This window comes from Orycteropus afer, unplaced genomic scaffold (assembly GCF_000298275.1).
Source record: "Orycteropus afer afer isolate SDZICR_OR568_19922 unplaced genomic scaffold, OryAfe1.0 scaffold00661, whole genome shotgun sequence".
Lineage (NCBI taxonomy): Eukaryota > Metazoa > Chordata > Mammalia > Tubulidentata > Orycteropodidae > Orycteropus > Orycteropus afer.
In genome coordinates, this window is record NW_006922248.1 from 383,171 (window position 1) to 403,267 (window position 20,097).

The window sequence follows — 20,097 nt, forward strand, 5'->3', positions numbered from 1 at the left end:
TCCTCTCCTCACCTAATCCCTTTGGCTGATTGCTCTTCTCTCTGGCTTCCTGGCTTTTAATCTCCTTTCTCCTGCTCTTCCCGCCTGCTACTTTGGGCATCCCTGAGTTGTCTTGCCTCACCTGTAACCCTGGGGCTGTTGTAGGTTTGGCTTTTTGTCTAGGAAGGAAGGAGACTAGGAATGGACTTTTAAGTGACTCTCCTTTGATTAAAGACCCCGTATGAGTGCATGGCTGCTCTAGACACATTTCTGTTCATTTTCTGTGCTTTAGATTATTTTCCAGTATCTGAGTTGACAAGAGGGAGGCCATAGACGGTATTGTTGCTTATTATTTAATGATAATGACAATGACACTACCACTAATGGCATTTACTAAACTCCTATTTATGTGCTTATGCTTTTCATATATTATCACACAGTGGCTCTACAGATGGATTGTATTATCCCCATTTTATAGATAAGGAAATTGAGGTCCAGTGGGGTTTAAAAATTTGCCTAAGTTCACTAAGTGGTAATGGTGGAATTCAAACCCACTTTTACCTGATTTCATTCTAGTGTTCTTTTAATACCAGGACAGCTTTCTTCAGGCTCAACCTTGAAATCTCTCTGAGTGAAAGATTACCTCTAAGAAGTATTGATTACACTGACAGTGTGTACTAGGCCTTTCTCAGATTAAAGTATGTGTTTCCCAGGTTAAAGAATGAATGACTGTTTTTAACATATTTTATAAAATTTTGTCAATCTATAAGCTCTGAAAATTTCTTCAAACTTACACAACAGTATAGGTAATATTTGAAACCTTCATAAGGGGAATCCTTCACCCGCAATCATTTTCAAAGTCCCTTCTTAATGTTATCACTAATGTTATATGCTTCCCATTGCTCTCTACCCCAGTGAGTAAGCACCAGATATTTGACCATATATTTGCTCTGGACTGATGTGAAGCATTCTGAAGCCTGTGGCATACATTCATCTCTCTTCACACACAAAATTATGCTATCACTGAGTAGTATTTCTTCACCACCCGTATGCACTGTCCATGCTCTTGATATTTTACTAGCCCAGGAAGCCATTGTGGTAGAACTTGGATCTGAACTCCATCTCAACTTTTAATTAGTAAATAGGTGTTTAAGTCTCTGAGCTTTGCATTTTAGCTTTGCATTGAACTTTTGGATACCAGTGAAAGCATTTTGGGAAGATAGGCAACAAGGTTGAGAAATTTTTTTTATATTGATGGGATGTATGCCTTCAGATTCTTATCCAGCTAGTCTCTTTATCCCATTCACGTGTTATCACAGGTTTGTTATTTGGCAACTGGGTTGATTTAGTATATCAGAGGTAGAAGGGACCCTTAGATATCTAGTTTAATTTCATTTAACAGATGAGTACACTGAAGCCCAGAAAGATAAAGTGACTTGCCAGGTCACACAGTAAAAAGGTTTAATGCATTTGCTGCTAAAGACTAAGAAACTCCCTTTTTCCCATAGCAGATGTAATTGATTAATAAGCCTATTGGTAGGAGCTCTGGTGGTGTAGTAGTTTTAAGGCATTTGTCTTCTAACCAGAAAGTTAATGGTTCAAGCCCACTAGCTGCTCTGCAGAAGAAAGATGAGGCAGTCTGCTTTTGTAAAGATTTACAGCCTTGGAAACTCAAGAGAAGTTGCTGTGAGTCAGAATCAACTCTATAGCAGTGAGTTTTCATAGAAAGAGAATGTTCAGCTATAGCAAACTTCATTGAAAATAAGAAAGAACTAGGAACACATTGATGGACAGTTTTACAGGCTCCTTTTATCACTTCTCCCTTAGGGCATCTGGCTGGAAATCCCACTCATCTACTGCTGGTATAAAGCAGTGTTGTGTGGGGCCAGCTGAAAATCCTTCTGGTATTGATGAGCACTTATGCCATTTCGGGAGCTCTGGTAGCATAGTGGCTAAGGCACTTGACTGCTCACCAGATGGCTGGCGGTTCAAACCCATCAGCCACTCCTCGGAAGGAAGGTTGGGCAGTCCTACTTCCGTAGTGATACTGCCTCGGAAACCCAAGGAGGGGCCCCTATGAGTCAGGGCTGACTCAACGGCACATAACAACAACAACAATGCCATTTTGAAAGCTTTTATTTTAAGAGGATTACTGTCCTTTAGAAATCAGCGTCTGAGAATGTTTGTATTAAGCCCAGGGATATTTTAAATAGCACTGAGTTATAAGAGCAAAAATACAGAAAACAGTAGCCGCCATAAGCAATCATCTACATACAATACAATAGTCAGTAACTGGGCTAGCCCCATCAAGCACAGACCATTGGAGGTTTAATTAAACAAATGGTTGTTTATATATAATTTTCCATTATTTTACTATCACTGGACATTCGACAAGGATATGGTCAGATGTAGCTATTTTAATCTCTTTATTCCAGGTGTTAGACCTGTTTGTCAACTGAAAATTGAGCTGAGAATCTCCAGAGGATTGTAGGCTAGGTGTAGACGATAAGTTTGAAATAGAGACTTGAGAATATTGGATCAAGTAAGCCCTTCATTTATAAGAAGAAAAATCCCAATCAGCAGATGCTCATTTGAAGGATAAGACCTTCTATAAAAAAAGAGTTGCAGGTGAGCTTTTCCCAGTTTAACCATTAAAGAGATAATGGTGAAAGGAAGGAAGAGAAGTAGGAGATAGAAAAGACATAGGATTGTAAAACCTGAATTTGCTTGCCAGTTGTGAGCTAATTAGCTGTGCTACGGTGAGTAGGTTATGTAACTCATCTGAGCCTGTTTCTTCCTCTGTAAAAGCAAAGTAATGATATCTACTACACAAGCTCATTAAGATTATTAAATGAATGTACATGAAAGCACCCAGTGCTTGATTTAGAGTAGAAGCTCAGTAAATGACACCTCCCTCTCTACTTTTTAACTAAGTGGGAAACCCACTCCTGTCATATCCATTCCAACTCAAAACAACCTGTTTTTTAGGACAAAATAGAACTGCCCCATAATGTTTCCAAGGCTGTAATTCTTTACGGAAGCTGACTGGGCCATCTTTCTCCCACAGAGTGTGGCTGGTGTGTTAACAATTGAATACTGTAACCATTGCACCACCAGAGCTCTTCACCAAGTGAGAAAGAGATACTTTATCCATGTTTCTGGAGAAATCCAAAGGTCTAGGATGTGCCAGGATGTTACAAAGTTATCATTACCAAGTTGCCCAGAAGGGTCCTATAAATTTTATTTGTTCCCTTTAGGTGCCAGCTGTTTCTTTAGGTGCCAGCTGTTTCTTGTTTTTAAGATAATGCACTGCCTACCCTGAAAATTGTGGCGGGGTGCTGATTCTGTGCTTTTTTTCCTTTTCAACTGAAAGCAGTTCAGTGTATCCTTTTTTCAGGCTTCAACAGAAATGAGTTAACAAAAGGTAAGGAAGGAAAACCTGTTTTCTCCAGTTCACCGAGGAATCTATTCAAGCTCCCGCCACTGTGATATCCCCCACCCCAGTTCTGGCTCTGTATTCGGATCAAATGCTAGCAGAGGCTAACCCCCAGTCTGTAGTACACATTTGGGAAATGGTAGTCTGCTCCCTTAGTTGTCCTTTTGGCATCAGCTCTGGAAGCTGGTTCTTCCTGTTTCTCTCACTACCTGCTCTGCATGTTTCTTTTCAGCTATCTTGTCCTAGTGACTTGTTGCCAAGGTAGGGGAGCATCTTTGGCTCTCCAAGATGGCTCCAAACTTTAAAGCCACACCCAAGGAGTGACGTATCAGATGAAGAGTTCTCAGCCTTTGCACTCATCCAGTTTCTCATTCATCAGGAATTTGACCTAGATGTACCCCTGGCTTATCTTTTATCTAGGAAAGTGACTACTGTGTTTACTAATCCAGTGTCTTAAACACTTTTCCAAGATAGTATTCATTTATGAATTGTTCACCTGTAACAAAATCTGCATGTGTTTAATACTTTATAGATAAAGCAACTTTTGCTCTAGTGGAGGGGTGGGAATTTCACCTACCAAAAGTTGATGTAACCTGCTTTTAAAAAAAATCATTAGAATGCTAAGACTTTTTGTTTGATAATAGTTAAGCTCAAATCATATTGTGTGTAGGTTCCTTTTGTTGTAATGATTTAGGAAGAGTCTTTGAGTAAAAAGTCAAAATTAGTTATTAATCTCATGCTATTACTTTGTATTCCAAATGGAGTTTCATGAAAAGCACATGCCAGCCTAAAATTATGTAATTGTAGAATCAAGAAAACTTCTCCTTTCATGTCCAAAGAACTCTAACTGGTATCATATGAAGGAGTTAAAATCCCTCAAAGAGGAGTGTTTGGTTTAAAAAATAATAATAAATAAATAAATACATATGAAAGGCTTTGCAGTATTTATCTCCCCTTTTCCTCAGAATCCTTGGTTTGCTGGTAATATTTAATGAGAAGACTAAGGTGTTCTTTCTCTGAATTCTCAGTGCCTGGCTTCTCCATTCTAGAATTCAGACAGGAAATAAACATCAGGGAAAGTAAGAAAAAGTGATTATAATGTTAATAATGGGGATAGTGAGAAGTTGGGAACAGGAACATGAGTGTTTTCTTCCTTTTGTTGTTCAGATTTTGCATGTGATTAATGGGGAGTTTTAAGGGGTGGGTGATCCTAAAAACAGGAAGCATGAACCAAGTAGTTTACATCCTCATTGTATCTTACTAACTGTCAAGGGTAAAGTCACTGTGTCTTTCTGGTCTCCCATTTCACAATTATGAAATTGAAGTACCTCCCAGGGAAGAGGGTAAGAATTCACATAGTCATAAATCATAAAAAGGTGTGAGGAAGGAGGGTAGTAACCATTTGTTCTTATTATTGGTGCTAGTGTTTTGATGTTTATGATCACACAACTGTTTGTGTAAGTGTGGTAGATTGAACCCTAAATTTTCCTCCCCGACACACACATCTCCACCCAAAAAGGGCACCACATCATTTTTACTGGGCTCTTTGTGTTAGCATATCTTCAGACCAGAATTTCACATCTAGGTTACGTAAGCCACAGTATGTGGCTGATGACACTAAAAGTTACCAAGGGTGATCAGCTTTTTGCTGGCAAATTATGGGCTGTAAGATTGTGAAAAGAGCTGAGGAACAAACTTCTAGGGCCTGGGTGAACAAGGTGGGGGAAAATGTTTTAGTAATGATATGCCAATAAACTTCATTTCAACACATTGAGGGCAACCCAGAAGATCTGCGTTCCAAGACACCAAGGGCATTTTGCCAATGTCTTTGTTCATCAGATTTTGCAAGAGCCTCAAGATTTATGGCCTTCTCAGTTTCCTCCCTGATGTTTCCTGCAGATTGGGGTGCTTACTATGGTAACCCAAACACAACTGTTGTGTAAATGTGGTAGGATTTCAGCTACACAGTAACAGCTGCAACTTTTTGTTCTTTCAGAAAGTCATCATTCTCCAGGTAATTCTCATGACTGGAAGAGAGAAACAAATGCTGGTAGTTATTAGTTGATGAATTCATGGGGCCGTTTCAGCTGGATCTATTGCAGGTCTTGCTGACAGATTCTGCAGCTTTTTGTCACCTTGGCAAGTTCCCTAAACTGTTTGTTTCATCACCCAGAAAGTGAAGCTTATTTTACTACTCAAATGCTACTCTATTTAACTGCTTGCTAATAAAGTACTGCCTGTGGGAGCAATAGATACATTTTTCTCACTTGAGGAGATTCTCATCTTGAGGAAATCCTGCTTTTAATTTTCCATGTGACCATGAGTAAATCATTTAATCTCTGAAAGACTTTTATTTTCTTGAAGGGCATGAGGATTAGCATTTTCTACTCAATTCTTTATGGAGATTTGCAAAGATCAGATAAAATGCACTTAAGACACCTTCCCTCATATATGCAAAAAAACATGCCATGAGAGGAAGGTAGATAGGACATCAATATGAGGGAAAGTTTGGAATAGGCCAGTGAATGAACTACCTGAATTACCTGGCTAACCTGAGTCAGGGAGATGGGAGGAGTGCTTTGTATGTTTGTGCTGACCCTTCTGATAGTACATAGGTCAGAGAAGCTTGCCCAGAGTTAGGGAAGAGAGTGTGTGTGCACAGTAATCCCATTTGTGTGATGGTGTAGGAAAAATACCATAAATATACTGGAAACAATGAAAATCCCAGAATATATAATACTGAAAATGAAAGAAGGTAAGTGGGAGTAGTCTCAGTGTAGGAATGATGATATATAGATGGGAACTATCTAACTTTAACTGAAATAACATTCAGCTCCAAGGTATGTTCTTTCTTTTGTTTGTTTCTTGTAGTAGTGCATTGCCCCTCCCAGTAAGACCTTTTTTAGAGATAGGGAATTTATGTATGTACTGCAAATAATATATTTTTCTTTACGGAAGTAGATTGTCCAGTCTTCCTTCCATGGAGTGGCTGGTGGGTTTGAACTGCCAACCATCTGGTTAGCAGTCAGATGCCTTAGGCATTGTGCTACCAGAGCTCCTTATAATGTACATACAAACAAAAACCAAACACACTGCTGTCGCAGACCCGACTCATAGCAACCCCTCCTTGGGTTTCTGAGGCAGTATCACTACGGAAGTAGATTGCCCAACCTTCCTCCCGAATTTGAACCACCAGCCTTCTGGTTAGGAGTCAAATGCCTTAGGCACTATGCCACCAGAGCTCCCTATAATGTACATAGGTATAAAATATTATTATGTAATTTAGAATATATAATTATACAAATCAGTCAGTTGAAATACAGAATGTTTCATGTCTAAGAACTGCCTTTATACTTTTTTCTTTATATTACTATAAATGTGTTGTATTACAATGTGTGCCACTTTGTATACTTTTTTTTAATACATGAAACCAAAGAAAATTTAAATTTTACTTTGACTAAGAAAGGTCCAGCAGTATTAAACCAAATGAGAATATCTAGAAAAAAGAGGTATTTTGGCAACCTGAAAATGAATTGGGGGGAGGGGGGAAATCTAGAAGAAAAAATTACTCCTATTTAGGAAAATCTGTCCCTATTTAGCAGTATGACATTGGGTAAGGTCTAAACCTCCATTTCGCTGTCTGTGAATCAGAAGGTTGGAAGGAAAGGGAATGGAATTAGAATTTATTAATTTAAGGCACATGTTGTTTTTTCTGGACATTAACCAATAGTGTGCTACCTTCATTCTTAGGAGAATTTCTGGTGTTTGAACCTGCCTGGCACACTGTGGGCCACAGCGTGTGGAAAACCACTGATGCAGCAGATCTTCACAGGTCTGGCTTTAACAGCCTGTAATTCTTAGAGAGGAGGTATCACAAGTAGCTTGTGACGCTAAAGTAATAAAACTATACGCAAATGACATTTATGCCCAAGATGTAGTATTATATAAGAAAATTTGGGAAGGATGAAATAATCTGGGGACATGGACATAGATAAAGAAATAGAGGCTTAGAGAAAAAAAATCAAAAGTGGGAAGCAGACATGTGGAGTGTGAGATATGTGAACAGTAGAACCACTGAATACTTGAGACTAGTTGACAGCTGAGAAGCAGTCCTTTTGAACTAGCTAGGTAGCAGTTATTGGGAGACTAGGAGAGTCACCAAAGAGAAAAATAAAAGCAGATGTAAACATGTAACACCTTTATGCACTGAGCACCTTATCTGTGCCATGCCTTTGACATCTGTCTGTCTTTACAATTGCCCTTTGTAGTAGGTAGATTTCCTCCTTACAGATGAACAGGGATTAAAGTTATGTGTAGCTAGGTTTTAATGAAAATTTTCTAATAGCTGTATCTATCTAACAATGGGGAGGGGGAACTGTCTTAAGGAAAATGAGACCCTGGAACTGGAGGTATTCAAGGAGAGATTGCTTGTCAGGAATGCTGTAGAAATAATTCCTCTATTGAAAGGGATTTAACTATATCTCTAAGATATTTCCTAACCTCTAAAGTTTCTTATCAGGGAAACTTTTTTGATCTTTCAGACAATACTTTAAATATTTGTGGTATATTCCTTTTCACAACATAATTGATTTTAATAACCCTAAAGGATAATGAGGTATATGAAATAGCAGTAATCTTAAAAAAAAGACATACACAATGTAAGATACTGGAATTTATTTTTGTCAATTCACTATAGCATAGGAATAAACCTAAAATGAGAGTAAGGTCATGATCAGCCAACACAAGAAATATTTTGATTGGCTAAAAAGGTTTTAAAATTACATTTGTCCTTTCAGGGAACACATATTCATGCCATACCTTCCTCACTAAGAAGTAGAAACACTTGCACAAAGGCCAGTACATTCCTTGGTAGATTGTGAAGATGGAAAGAGGAAAAATGGGTATTTCTTTAACACTATGTGTGTGTTCAAATGAATACAAAATGTAGAAATTATTCTTTCTTTTATAGTTGAGGAAACTTGCTCAGAAAAATGAGCTAAACTGTGGCCATACAGCTTATGAGAGTCAGAGACTCAACCCTACCTATAATAATTTTTTTCTCAGCATTTATTGTAAAACTTTGGAACAGTGGTATTTGTACACTGATCTCTTAGATTCAGCATTTTATTATTTTATCACATAATCTTTCCATATACCCATCTGCAAAAAGGGCAAGGAGGCCACATATTCTGACCTCCTAGAACCCCACAGGAGGAAGGCAGAATCACCATCAATAGCCCAAGGCCTATTCCTGCGAGGCCAGACATGCTGCCTCCCTCCAGCCCTTTCTCCAACCGTTCCTCCCAAAGCACCCACCACCTCTCTCCTGGGTTGGATAATTCACTGCAGTGGCCACACATAGCTCACAGATTATGGGGTTTATTAGGGAAGCACCACAGGCTACAATTCAAGTTCAGGAAGAACGCTCAGTCTCTTTCTCAGCCCACCATCACTCAGCCAACAGTCTCTCACAGTCTCTCCCCCAGCAGTGCATGTCCCTCGGTGTCTTACTCGGCAACGCGTGTCTCTTGCATCTCTTTCCCAGCAGCACTTGTCTCTTTCAGGAGCGAATGTCTCTTTCAGCAGCACGTCTTCCTCAACCAGCAGTCAGAGTTCTGCCTCTAGGAGGCCTCCTTTTGAGCTTGGCAGAGTGGCCAAACCAACCAATCATAACAACAGAATTCTAAGCACCTGAGAGTGAGCCTCCCATAACATTGTGTTGTGCCACGCCCAACAGAAATAACCCAGGTGGATAACATTTACAATCAGGAGCTCCTCAGTTGCTCATTCCACCACTGAGTTTACAATGGCTTATGGGTAGAAAAGCCATACTAAGTAATTTACTACACCGCACCATCCCTCATGTGTCTTATTTTTTGATGCATTTTAAAGTAATTGCAGGCATCTATAATCTCTTCTTAACAGCTTTATTAAGATATAATTCATATACTATATAATTCACCCATTTAAAGTATACAATTTCATGGCTTTTAGTATACTCATAGATAATGTGCAACCATCACAGTCAATTTTAGAACATTTCCATCATCCCAGAAAGAAACCCCATACCCCTTAGGTGCTGCACCTCAGCCTTTTTTCCCAGCCCTAAGCAACCACTAATCTATTTTCTGTCTTTATAGATTTGCCTATTCTAGATATTTTGTGTAATGGAAATATAATAGGTGGTACTTTGTGGCTGTTTTTTTTCACTCAGAATAATGTTTTCAGGGTTCATCTACATTGTAGCATGTATCGGTACTCCATTCCTTTTTTATAGCTGAATAATATTCCATTGCGTGGATACACTGCACTTTATTTATTCATTCATCAGTTGATAGACATTTTAATTACTTCTACTTTTTGACTATTATAAATACTAATACTACTGCTGTGAACATCCATGTACAAGTTTGTGAGTAGACATAAGTTTTCATTTCTTGTTAGCATATACCTAGGAGTTGAATTGCTAGATCATATAATTCCTTCTGAAGAATTGCCAGACAGTTTTCCAAGTGATTACACCATTTTCCATTCCCACTAGCAGTGTATGCAGGTTCCATTTCTCTACATCCTCACCAACATTTGTTACTATCTGACAGATAGTTACATTTACTATACCCCTTTTCCTCCTGTCGACTCCAAGTCAACATCCAGCTCCAAACCATCATGTCATTCAGTCCCATCCTTATCTTTGTGGCTGTGTGATTTTGATCAGCTATCACTTTCCTTACCTATAAAGACAATTGATCTGGTTCATTGAGTAGTTTCAAAGTGGTCACACAGTATAGCAGTTATGAATATGGGTTATAAAGTCAAACAAACTGGATTCAGATCCTTGCTTTCTATACTTAATAGTTGTGTGCTCTTGGGCAAGTAACTTTATCTCTCTGAGCTTCAGTTTCTTTATCTGTAAAATGATAATATTTACTACCCTTTTAGACATACTAAAAAGGAATTCACTTAATAGGGACTGAACAGATGGTAGCTGTTGCTGCTGCTAGATGCTGTTATTTTTTAATCTTTTCTACTGGTATGTATGAGCCATGCTTAATATGAAATAAGATTCTCTGAAGGGCTTGTAAGACCATACAGTTTGTGGGCCAAGAGGTTAGGGTGGTAGGTCATAGAACACATGCCAAAGATGTCACATGAGTCTGCTTTCATCAGCATGCTGGCTGGTTGCCCCGGCAATTATGCTCTCTTCTCTGCCGTTCAACATGGATCCTTAGCTTAGGAGGTCAAGCAGAGCCCTTCCTGAAGCCCCAAGGTACTGACACATTGACACACCACTTTTAAGAAATTGCCAGCCCCATAGAGTGAGAGGAAAAATGTGGAACAAAATTCAAAAACACAAAAATGACCAGAATTACTGGTCAGAAAGACACCTGGACTAGACTCACTTCCATGGATTAGCTCTCAGCCAAACAGTAGAAAGGCCTACAAGAAGAACACCTATCCCAGGGAGATGCACCCCTTAAATCAGTCAACCGTAAGACATCAGAGGCGTAACATTCACATAGAGGAAAGATGGACAAACAGGAATACATTGATAAGGAGGACACAGGGAAAGGATGGGTCACAGGGAAGAGATGGGAGGAGAGCTTTTTATTGTTGAGATTTTAACTGGAGCCGTGAAACCAAATGTACATGAACTGTTGAGAGTAAAACAAATCTGTTTTGTAAATTTGCACCCAAATTACAATTAAAAAAAAATTTTTTTAAACTGCTGGCCCCTTCCTGGTAAGGGTCAACTCATAGCGACCCCCTCCTTGGGTTTCCAAGGTAGTATCGCTATGGAAGTAGGTTGCCCAGTCTTCCTTCTGAGAAATGTCTGGTGGGTTTGAACCGCCAGCCTTCTAGTTAGCAGTCAGGTGCCTTAGGCACTATGCTACCAGAGCTCCTGGTAAGGAGAGAGAATGATGAAATTATCAAATACTGCAAAGATCATAAAACAATGGCCTAAAATAGGACAATCATTGAAAGACAACATATTAACGTAATCTTACAGCATTTGACAGAAGTAAATAATTATCTAATTATTGAAAGGAAGAAGGCTGGTGATGCCCTAACATAAAAATTAATGTAAATATAGAAATTCCATGTATTGCTTAGAAGTTTATATATTATAAACCAAAAAAAAAAAAAAACCCAAATTCACTGCCATCGAGTTGATTCCAATTCATAGTGACCCCTATTGGGTTTCCGAGGCAGTAAATCTTTACAGAAGTAGATTGCCCCATCTTCCTTCCGCAGAGCGGCTGGTAGCAGTCAAATGCCTTAGGCACTGTGCCACCACAGCTCCATGTATATGATGAAAAATAAGAAGAAGAGGGAGACAAATGTTTGAGTTCTGTCATTTCAAATATTTTATTATGAAGTCCTATGAGGCTCACATGCTAATGTTAAGTTTGTGTTTGTCTGAGTCATTGGTGTTACAGGGTTGGTGTCACCCAGTACAGTAACTCATGGTGTCACACACACACACAGTCTTGGTTCTCTAATGCTGCTGTAACAGACATACCACAGGTGGATGGCATTAACAAATAGGCATTTATTCTCTTACAGTTTAGGAAGCTAGAAGTTTAAGTTCATATGTTGGCTCTAGAGGTTGGATGAAGGCCACTAGACCTTGGCCCTCAGCTCTGCCTCCTGTTCTAGGCTCACTGGAGCTGGAGGCTTTTTCTGACTCACGCAACAGCTGACAAACCTAAGATCAGTGAGTAAAATGGCTCAGTCCTGAGATTAGTAGACAACATGGCAGGCCACTAGTTCAAATCCAAGAACAGTCCCAAAATCAGCCGGTAATGTGGCAGTCCGCTGAGATGAAGACTTTGCCAAATGCAGGATCCAGATGGGCCAAAAGCTAGAGACCTTTCTCAAATCTTCTCCTTATATATTGGAGAAGCAGGTCATACCCCAAAGGCAGCTAATTAGCTGCTCACAGCAGATTCCACTATGGAGTTGATTACAATCTCATCATGGGGAATATCTGCATCCAGCTGCCCAGCCACTCAAAACCATGGAAGGCCCCGCAAAGTTGAAACACAACCTTAACTGTCACCCACCAAGGATCTCTTCCCATACCAGACCATACAAAATCCTTAGTAATATTTATTACCAGTTTTAATCTTAGAATAATATGTGATAAATATAGTTGTAAGTTGCTTAACAGTAGTATTTCTTAGATTATGTGAATACTAACAACAATTGTTTTGTAAAATCTTTCTACAGTGAATTACAACAATATTAATTACAACATTATTAGTAACTGAGTGGAAGCCTTTTTAGATTTTTCTCCTTCTTTTCCTTTGATTACTACTTCATTCTCAAAAAACTTACTGATACAGGCTCACAAATACTAATTGCCACAATACTGTAGCTAAAGCATCAGAAAATTTGACAAACTCAGCTACTATAAAAATAGCAGCAGCAGCAACAAAAAGAATAGCATGTGCTACATTGTAGTGCCTGCAGATGAAACCATGTGATTCAAAGTATCATTGGAATTGGATAATAATGACAGCTCTGACCAGAACACATTAGAAGATTAAAAAAGTAAATAAGCATAGAATTTTAGCCTTGTAGATATATTCCTGCATGTAAGCTGGGCTTAGGAAAAAGGTTTTTTAACCAACTACAGCTCACTCACTGCTGTCAAGTCATAGCAACCCCTCCTTGGGTTTCTGAGGCGGTACCTCTATGGAGGTAGATTGCCCAGTCTTCCTTCCAAGGAGTGGCTGGTGGTTTTGAACCACCAGCCTTCCAGTTAGCAGTCACATGCCTTAGGCACTATGCCTACAGTTTATTAATTTATTTAATAATAAGTTTATGCTAAAATACTGCACAAAAATTTTATAGTCATTTTGGTGTCACCCCTCTGACAGTGTCATCTAGTGTGGTCCACCCCTACCTAGTATTGCTGTGGTGTGAGTATCACTCATTGGTAGTTTATTCTCCTGCTGAGATGAGCCCTGTCCAGCTTCCATTCTAATCACCATTGACGAGAGACATTTTTACTCTTCTCTTTCCTACTCTGTGTTGCTAGTCTAATTTATAGTCATCAACCTTTCTCCTACCTGTTTAGCTCTTTGTTTGGTTCCTAGGACTGCACACTCAATCCACCCAATCTGTCTTCTTCACCACTCTCAGATAACTCATTTTCATTTTCCTTTCCTTTTCTAATTGATTTTTTGTTGTTGAGAATATGTACAGTAGAACATGTACCAATTCAATTTCTACATGTACAATTCATTGACATTGATTACATTCTTCAAGTTGCACAACCATTCTCACCCTCCTTTTTTGAATTATTCCCCCTCTGTTAACATAAACTCACTGCTTCCTAAGTTTCCTATCTAATCTTTTGAAGATAACTCATTTTTTCAAAACACTGTTCATCATGTGACTGCTACTCAGTAATCTACTTCGGGTCCATTACTATTCCAGCTCCTCTGCCCAGCTTTTAAAGCTGATTTCCCTCTATTCTCCAGCATAGACCCACTATTTGAGTTAAATGTCTCCTATACTTTTCTACCTCCAGCTCTTAACCCATTTTCTTCTGCTACCTGGAATTTCTAATCTTACCTTTTAAACTGTTGTGATTCTGCTGGTCCTTAGAATGGCCTATCCAAGTTCCATCTTTATGTAGAATAAACCTTCTTACCTGTAGTCCTAAGTGCTAAAGACAAGATGAATAAAATAATCCTTACTTTCAAAAAGTCTTACCTTCCTCCATTTTCCCTGTTTTTTACTCAGCTATAGCCACACTAAAAGGAACCTGGTGGTACAGTGGTAAAGCGCTTGTAACCAAAAGGTTGGTGGTTCAAACTCATCACTTGCTCTGAGGGAAAGAAATGTGGCAATCAGCTTAATAAAGACTTACAGCCTTGGAAACCCTTAGGGGCAGTTCTGCTCTGTCTTATAGGGTCTCTCTGACTCAGCAGCAGTGGGGTTTGTTGGTTTATGGCCATACTAGCCTACTTTCTGTCTCTCAAGCATGCTGAGCTAGTTTCCATCTTGGGAACTTTATACTTGCTGTTCCTTCTGCTTAACATACTCTTCCCACACAACTTGATAAGATTCTGTTCTCATCATTCGGGTTTCAACTCTTATCGTTGAAGAGGGTTGAATAGAGCAGAGGTCTTCCCTGACCATTCCAGCTAAGCCGGCCCCAGGTACTTTCTACTGTATGTTCCTAGTTATCTTTATCTTACTCATCCATACCTGAAATCTTATTGGTTTTTCTGTGTCCTCCCTTTAGAATGTAAACTCCCAAGGGCAGGCACTCTTGTTTGCTTACCACAGCACTCCCAGTACTTTGAACTTGCCTGGCACACAGCAGGCCCTAAGTAAATATTTGTTGACTGATATGTTCCGGGCATTGTGCTTGACTATGGAATGATAGGTCCTTCTGGTTCTGGCATTCTTGGGCTCTAAATCGTGAACATCCAGGTAAGTGAGCTGTCCAGTGTTGGGATAAATTACTGGTGACTTGTAAAAAGTCGATTTCCATTTATGTGCCATTTATCTTCTGATGAGATCTGCATAATTGTTCACTAGTTTCTGCCTCCCCATATGTAGCTCATACAGAATAAGAATGGCTTCAGTATTACAGGTACACTGAAAGCTACCTGAGCTGCTGGCATCCTTGCAAATGCTGTGTGTTGAGAAGATTGTGGAAAAGCCATGTTGCTGTTATGGTATGCCCTTGTGACAAGCTGTCCACTCCAGGAACTAAGAGTTCTAATCCTGGTTGTACCCACTGGTATATCCTCTTACCCCAGGCCACTCACTCAATTTATTTGTGCTTTTAGTTTCTTCCTTTGCAGAATGGATTTTTGGTGTTGAATGGGTTTTAGGGGTTAAATGTGAAGGAAAAATACAACTTGCATTAAATTCTGATTGTTCTACCCATCTCCCCTTAGATGTGAACGACTAGAAGAACAACTAAATGACCTAACAGAGCTCCACCAGAATGAAATCTTGAACTTGAAGCAGGAATTGGCCAGCATGGAAGAGAAAATCGCTTATCAGTCCTATGAACGAGCCCGGGACATCCAGGTCAGCATGAAGGATCAAGCATAAAGCAAAAGACTAGAGAATTACAAAGAAAAATAGAGGAAGAACAAACGATAGGAAGGATAAGAGTATGAAGAGAAGCTTATACCAAATGCAATACACCTAACCCTTCGAATGAGGTGCATTTCTCATAGGGATGGTGTGCCTGCTTGAGTTCTTGGGAAATGTTTCTTAGGGCACGGTAGTAGCAGTCTATGGAGAACTATATATATGCATTACATCTATTGTTTACTGCTTCAAGAGCTGCTCTGACAAGTCTCGCAGCCATCTTGCCTGTCTTATCCTTCTATGAGCAAGGGGCTTTCATCCTCCTAATTACCAAATCCAAACCTTTTACAGGCACATAGCACATGAGACGGTAATGTTTTAGGCCAATAGCCCAGCTATTGTATGGGAAACTGGAGCATTTAATTCTGTTTTGTTTTGTTTTAACCCCAGTTGGGAAGCATTTCTAAGTAAACAGCTCTTAGTGGTTTTCATGTGAAATAACCTAGTCTGAGAGAAGGGAAGTGACCCAGGAAACTTGTATTACGACAGTCTAAAAGAATCAAGGGACTGTCTAGATCATTTGCCCAGCTGTCATCTTCTGCAGATCCCAGAATTCTGTTTATGGTTTAGTTTTTTCCCTTGAAGATTTTTCCTGTGCTTAATAGCATCCACCGTCTATTCTCAGCTGGCCTCAGTCTGCAGTTGCCAGGGCCTCACTTAAAACACCAGGAAACCAGGACCAGAAAAACTAAGGGCTCAAGCTACTGCTGAATTTTGGAGCATAACTGACCACAACTAGGGAAGTGGATTTTTTCGCCCTGAATATTATGATGAAATTTATATTAACTCATGGTGAAGGCCCTGGCCTTGAAGGTTATAGATCATTTTTAAAATTTGGTCTAGTGCTTAGGTATAGCTCCCTTTACAGAGATGAGCCTAAAAAGGGAAGCGTACCCAGGTAGTACATTACAAGGAAGCATGTCCAAAGGATGCCCACGGCATTGTTACTATAGTGGGAAAATTGGAAACAAACTAAATATCCCCCCAGGAGGAAACTGGCTAAGTGAATTCTAATATATCCATTCTATAAAATGCTATGTAGCTATTAAAAAGAATGAGGTGATCGCTACATACTGATACAGAAAGACTGCCAAGCCACAGTTTGAGTGGAAAAAAGTGAACTGCAAATCATTTCCTGTTGTATGATACTATTTATATTGAAACAAAAAATCAAAAATAACTCCTTACATCTCCCTAGGTACATATATGTGTACACTTAAACACAGGCGAGAGGATGAACACAACCAAACTAACAGTGTGATCTCAGGGCAAGGACTGGAATTGAGGAAACTATCAAGGGCAATGTCCTAGTTGGACTTTTTTATGTTGAACAAGTGTTTGTAAATTGTGTAACCTACATTAATAATTTTTAAAGTGAAAAAGAAGCAGCAAATAATTTCTTTGTAGTCCTATCATTAAAATGTTCAAGACCAAATTTAAGTGTAGCCACTGTTTCCTGTTGGCCATCCTACAGAAATTCATTGGAAGGCAGTTAGGTGATTAATAATTACTTGAATATGAGCTATGCCTTTGGCCTTTCACATTCAAGCTCTAGCATATTTGAAATCATTAGCATGGCTCAGGAGTCATCTGGCATACCCAAGGAGCATGTCAGCCACGTGGTATGTGTGAGCAGAAGGCTTAACTATTCCCTATTCTGGCCCACAGGAAGCCCTGGAGGCATGCCAGACCCGCATCTCCAAGATGGAGCTACAGCAGCAGCAGCAGCAGGTAGTACAGCTGGAAGGGCTGGAGAATGCCACTGCCCGGAACCTTCTGGGTAAACTGATCAACATCCTTCTTGCTGTCATGGCGGTCCTTTTAGTCTTTGTCTCCACAGTGGCCAACTGCGTGGTTCCCCTTATGAAGACTCGCAGCAGGACGTTCAGCACTTTATTCCTTGTGGTTTTCATTGCCTTTCTCTGGAAGCACTGGGATGCTCTCTTCAGCTATGTGGAGCGGTTCTTTTCATCCCCTAGATGATGCTGGCACAAGAAGGCAGCTGCTCCCCTTACCCTCTGGCGAGTGCATGCAGCGAAGAATTAGACAGCAACTTAACCTACTCTGAAGTTTTCTACAGCAACAAAAGAGTTGAGTGAATCTGTTTACATTTAGAATAATGTTTTTTTTCTTCAAGAGACACAATTGCAATAGTCTTTTTTAGATTTTATCCAAGAAGTTTTTTGGGCGAAAATCTTGGATCATTTTTATGTAGCATGATTTTCCTTGGGATGCAAATCTTAAACAGTCCTTTAACATGAACCAACAATCTGGAGCACACTGAAGGGCATTCTAAATTGTGGCTTGAATGACTGCACTAAAAACCCACTTAAAAAAAATGAGGAAAACTTGATTAGGGCAAACTATTTAAACTAAGCACCCTGCTTTGTCTGGGCTCCTCACCTTTCCCCTTCCCAGACTAACTTTACTGTGAAGTCCTATCACATTCCATGTCTGAATGGTTGGATTCAGGGTGGATTTTCCTTGTCCATGGAAGAACACGTGGATCTCCCCGACTCTCTCACCCAAGTTGGCCACTCATGCTAACCCTGGAAGTCTGGTCACTTTTGAACTTGGCCCCTTAACCTTTGCTAGGACACAAAAGTGAAAGCATCGTGCCCCACACAGGATCACTGCACAGTCCTACTACAGTATTTTGAAGTAGCCCTCTAAATACTTAATTTTAAGCAAAATTCTTTGGCCGAACTTTTAAGGTTTTGTTTTGTTTTTAATATGTGTATATTTACCAATTAAAAAAAAAAAAAAATCTGAACAGCATACTTGAAGAATGTAATACTCAAACTCTCAGTGCTTCCTTATGGTTTCTAATAGGATTTTTTATTGTTATTATTATTATTGGGTTTTTTTGGAAAGGGTTGGGAGGGTCTTTTATTTTTCCTTTGAAATAAAGAAGTGATGTTTTTAAATGAAGAAATGTGTGGATACTTAAAAGTGTGCTGCTCCCCCTTGTTTTGAAACAGTTTGAGTAAAGTAAGACTTGCTGTAAATGCTGCCCTCTGCTGCCCTTGTTTTGAGATGCAGCTTAAACTCCCTCTTCTGGCTGCTGGCTGCTGCTGCTGCTTTTTGGTGTCCCTTCCACCCCCGTATCACCACTTGATGGGCTTGGCTTGGTTGGAAAGGAAAGGGGTGTGTGGAGAGAGAGGGAGGCTGTTTCACAAACTAGTATGGTAGGATAGGGGTCTTGTTGGGTTTTGTTTTGTTTTGTTTTGCCCCAAGAAAATGTCCACCCAGTGACATTGGGCTGGGGTTGTCTTTAGGAAAAATTGAGACTATTATGACAGTCATAAATAATTCTTTATGTTTCCTTAATTTATTTTTAACATCCCCTAATTACTGAAACCAAAGTGATGTGGAGTCTTCTGTCTGCATTTTGGCCCCAGAATCCTTAATTTCAAAGCTTTATTCTGTCTGCCTAAGAGAATCAACTGAAGCTGAGCAGAAAAGGAAATGTCAGATTAGAAGGACTCAGGTTTTGCATTTGAACTTTGGCCACTTCCTGTTGATCTAGACTGACTTAATAGCGTAAGTATGCTCAGTGAACATGTATAGACAGTTTTGAAAAATTGACTTAGCCGTCTTCCCCATCCTTTAACCAATTGCATCATCCTGGTGGAACTAAAACTTTAGAGGTTTATCTGTAGAGCTTGGTTAATCTTTTTGTATTATTTGTAGTATTGGGTCATACCTGCTGTTCCCTCTTGGCCTCATTTATGCAACCAACTGATGAGCAAGGAGCATATAATATGTCCTGAAAAGTTGAGCAAAGCATGTTCTGCATATTTCCCCCATACCAGGAAATGCTTTTGGAATTAGAGTATCATTGCCCTATCTAAAAGGATGGTTTTCAGGACAGCTCCAGCCTCCTTTTGCTTGGACAGGCTGGCCTGCTCAGAGTCAGCATGTTGTTTCCATAATCACTTTGATATTTTAACTCAGGTACCCCAACCTTTGCCCAACTCCAGATGATTGTAGTGCACGTGTTAGCTCTTCTGCCCTCTCAAAATTAGCACCCAGAGCAGGGACCACATGAGTAATTTTTCTTTTAAATATGATTACAACCAATTCATGTTCATGCCAAAAACAAGTTGTTCCCAAGCCTAGATACTTAAAATGTTAACTTTGCCTAAAATCATTGCGTTGACTTTAGGCAGAAGCCTAGGGGACCCTACAACCTGGTTGAAATGGCACAGCTTCTCCCTTTCTGCTGTAGCTAAATCACTCAGAGTAGAGATGAGAGCCCCACACAGTTACTGAAAAGATGCTCTAGCAGCACTCCTCCAGTTTTCCTAAGTTAGAACCTTTGAGTTCTGTAAGCTGTATGGAGGCTGCTAAGTTTGGTGGGCACTAGAAGATAGATTGAAATTATTCCCATCTGCCTTGAGACCATTTCTATCAAAGGGAGGTTTTGACCTCTGGAAGGCCCCCAAAGCTCCCAGCCAAACAGGGCCACGCTGGCTTTCCATGCTTCTTTCTCAGATTATCTTAGGAAGGACTCTCAGTACAGGTTAGGCACAATAATGGCTTTCTAGCTTTCT

The 20,097-nt window shown here is 39.7% G+C and overlaps 1 protein-coding gene across 1 annotated transcript in view; it reads left to right on the forward strand.

Moving 5' to 3' along the window:
- Positions 1-17,524, forward strand: part of TMCC1 (transmembrane and coiled-coil domain family 1) — a 261,591-nt gene extending 244,067 nt beyond the window's left edge. Inside the window, exons 3-4 of the mRNA XM_007956742.2 lie at positions 15,340-15,475; positions 17,210-17,524. Of these exons, the coding sequence (XP_007954933.1) occupies positions 15,340-15,475; positions 17,210-17,524 (451 nt within the window). The remainder of the gene's footprint in view (positions 1-15,339; positions 15,476-17,209) is intronic.
- Positions 17,525-20,097: the final 2,573 nt, after the last annotated feature.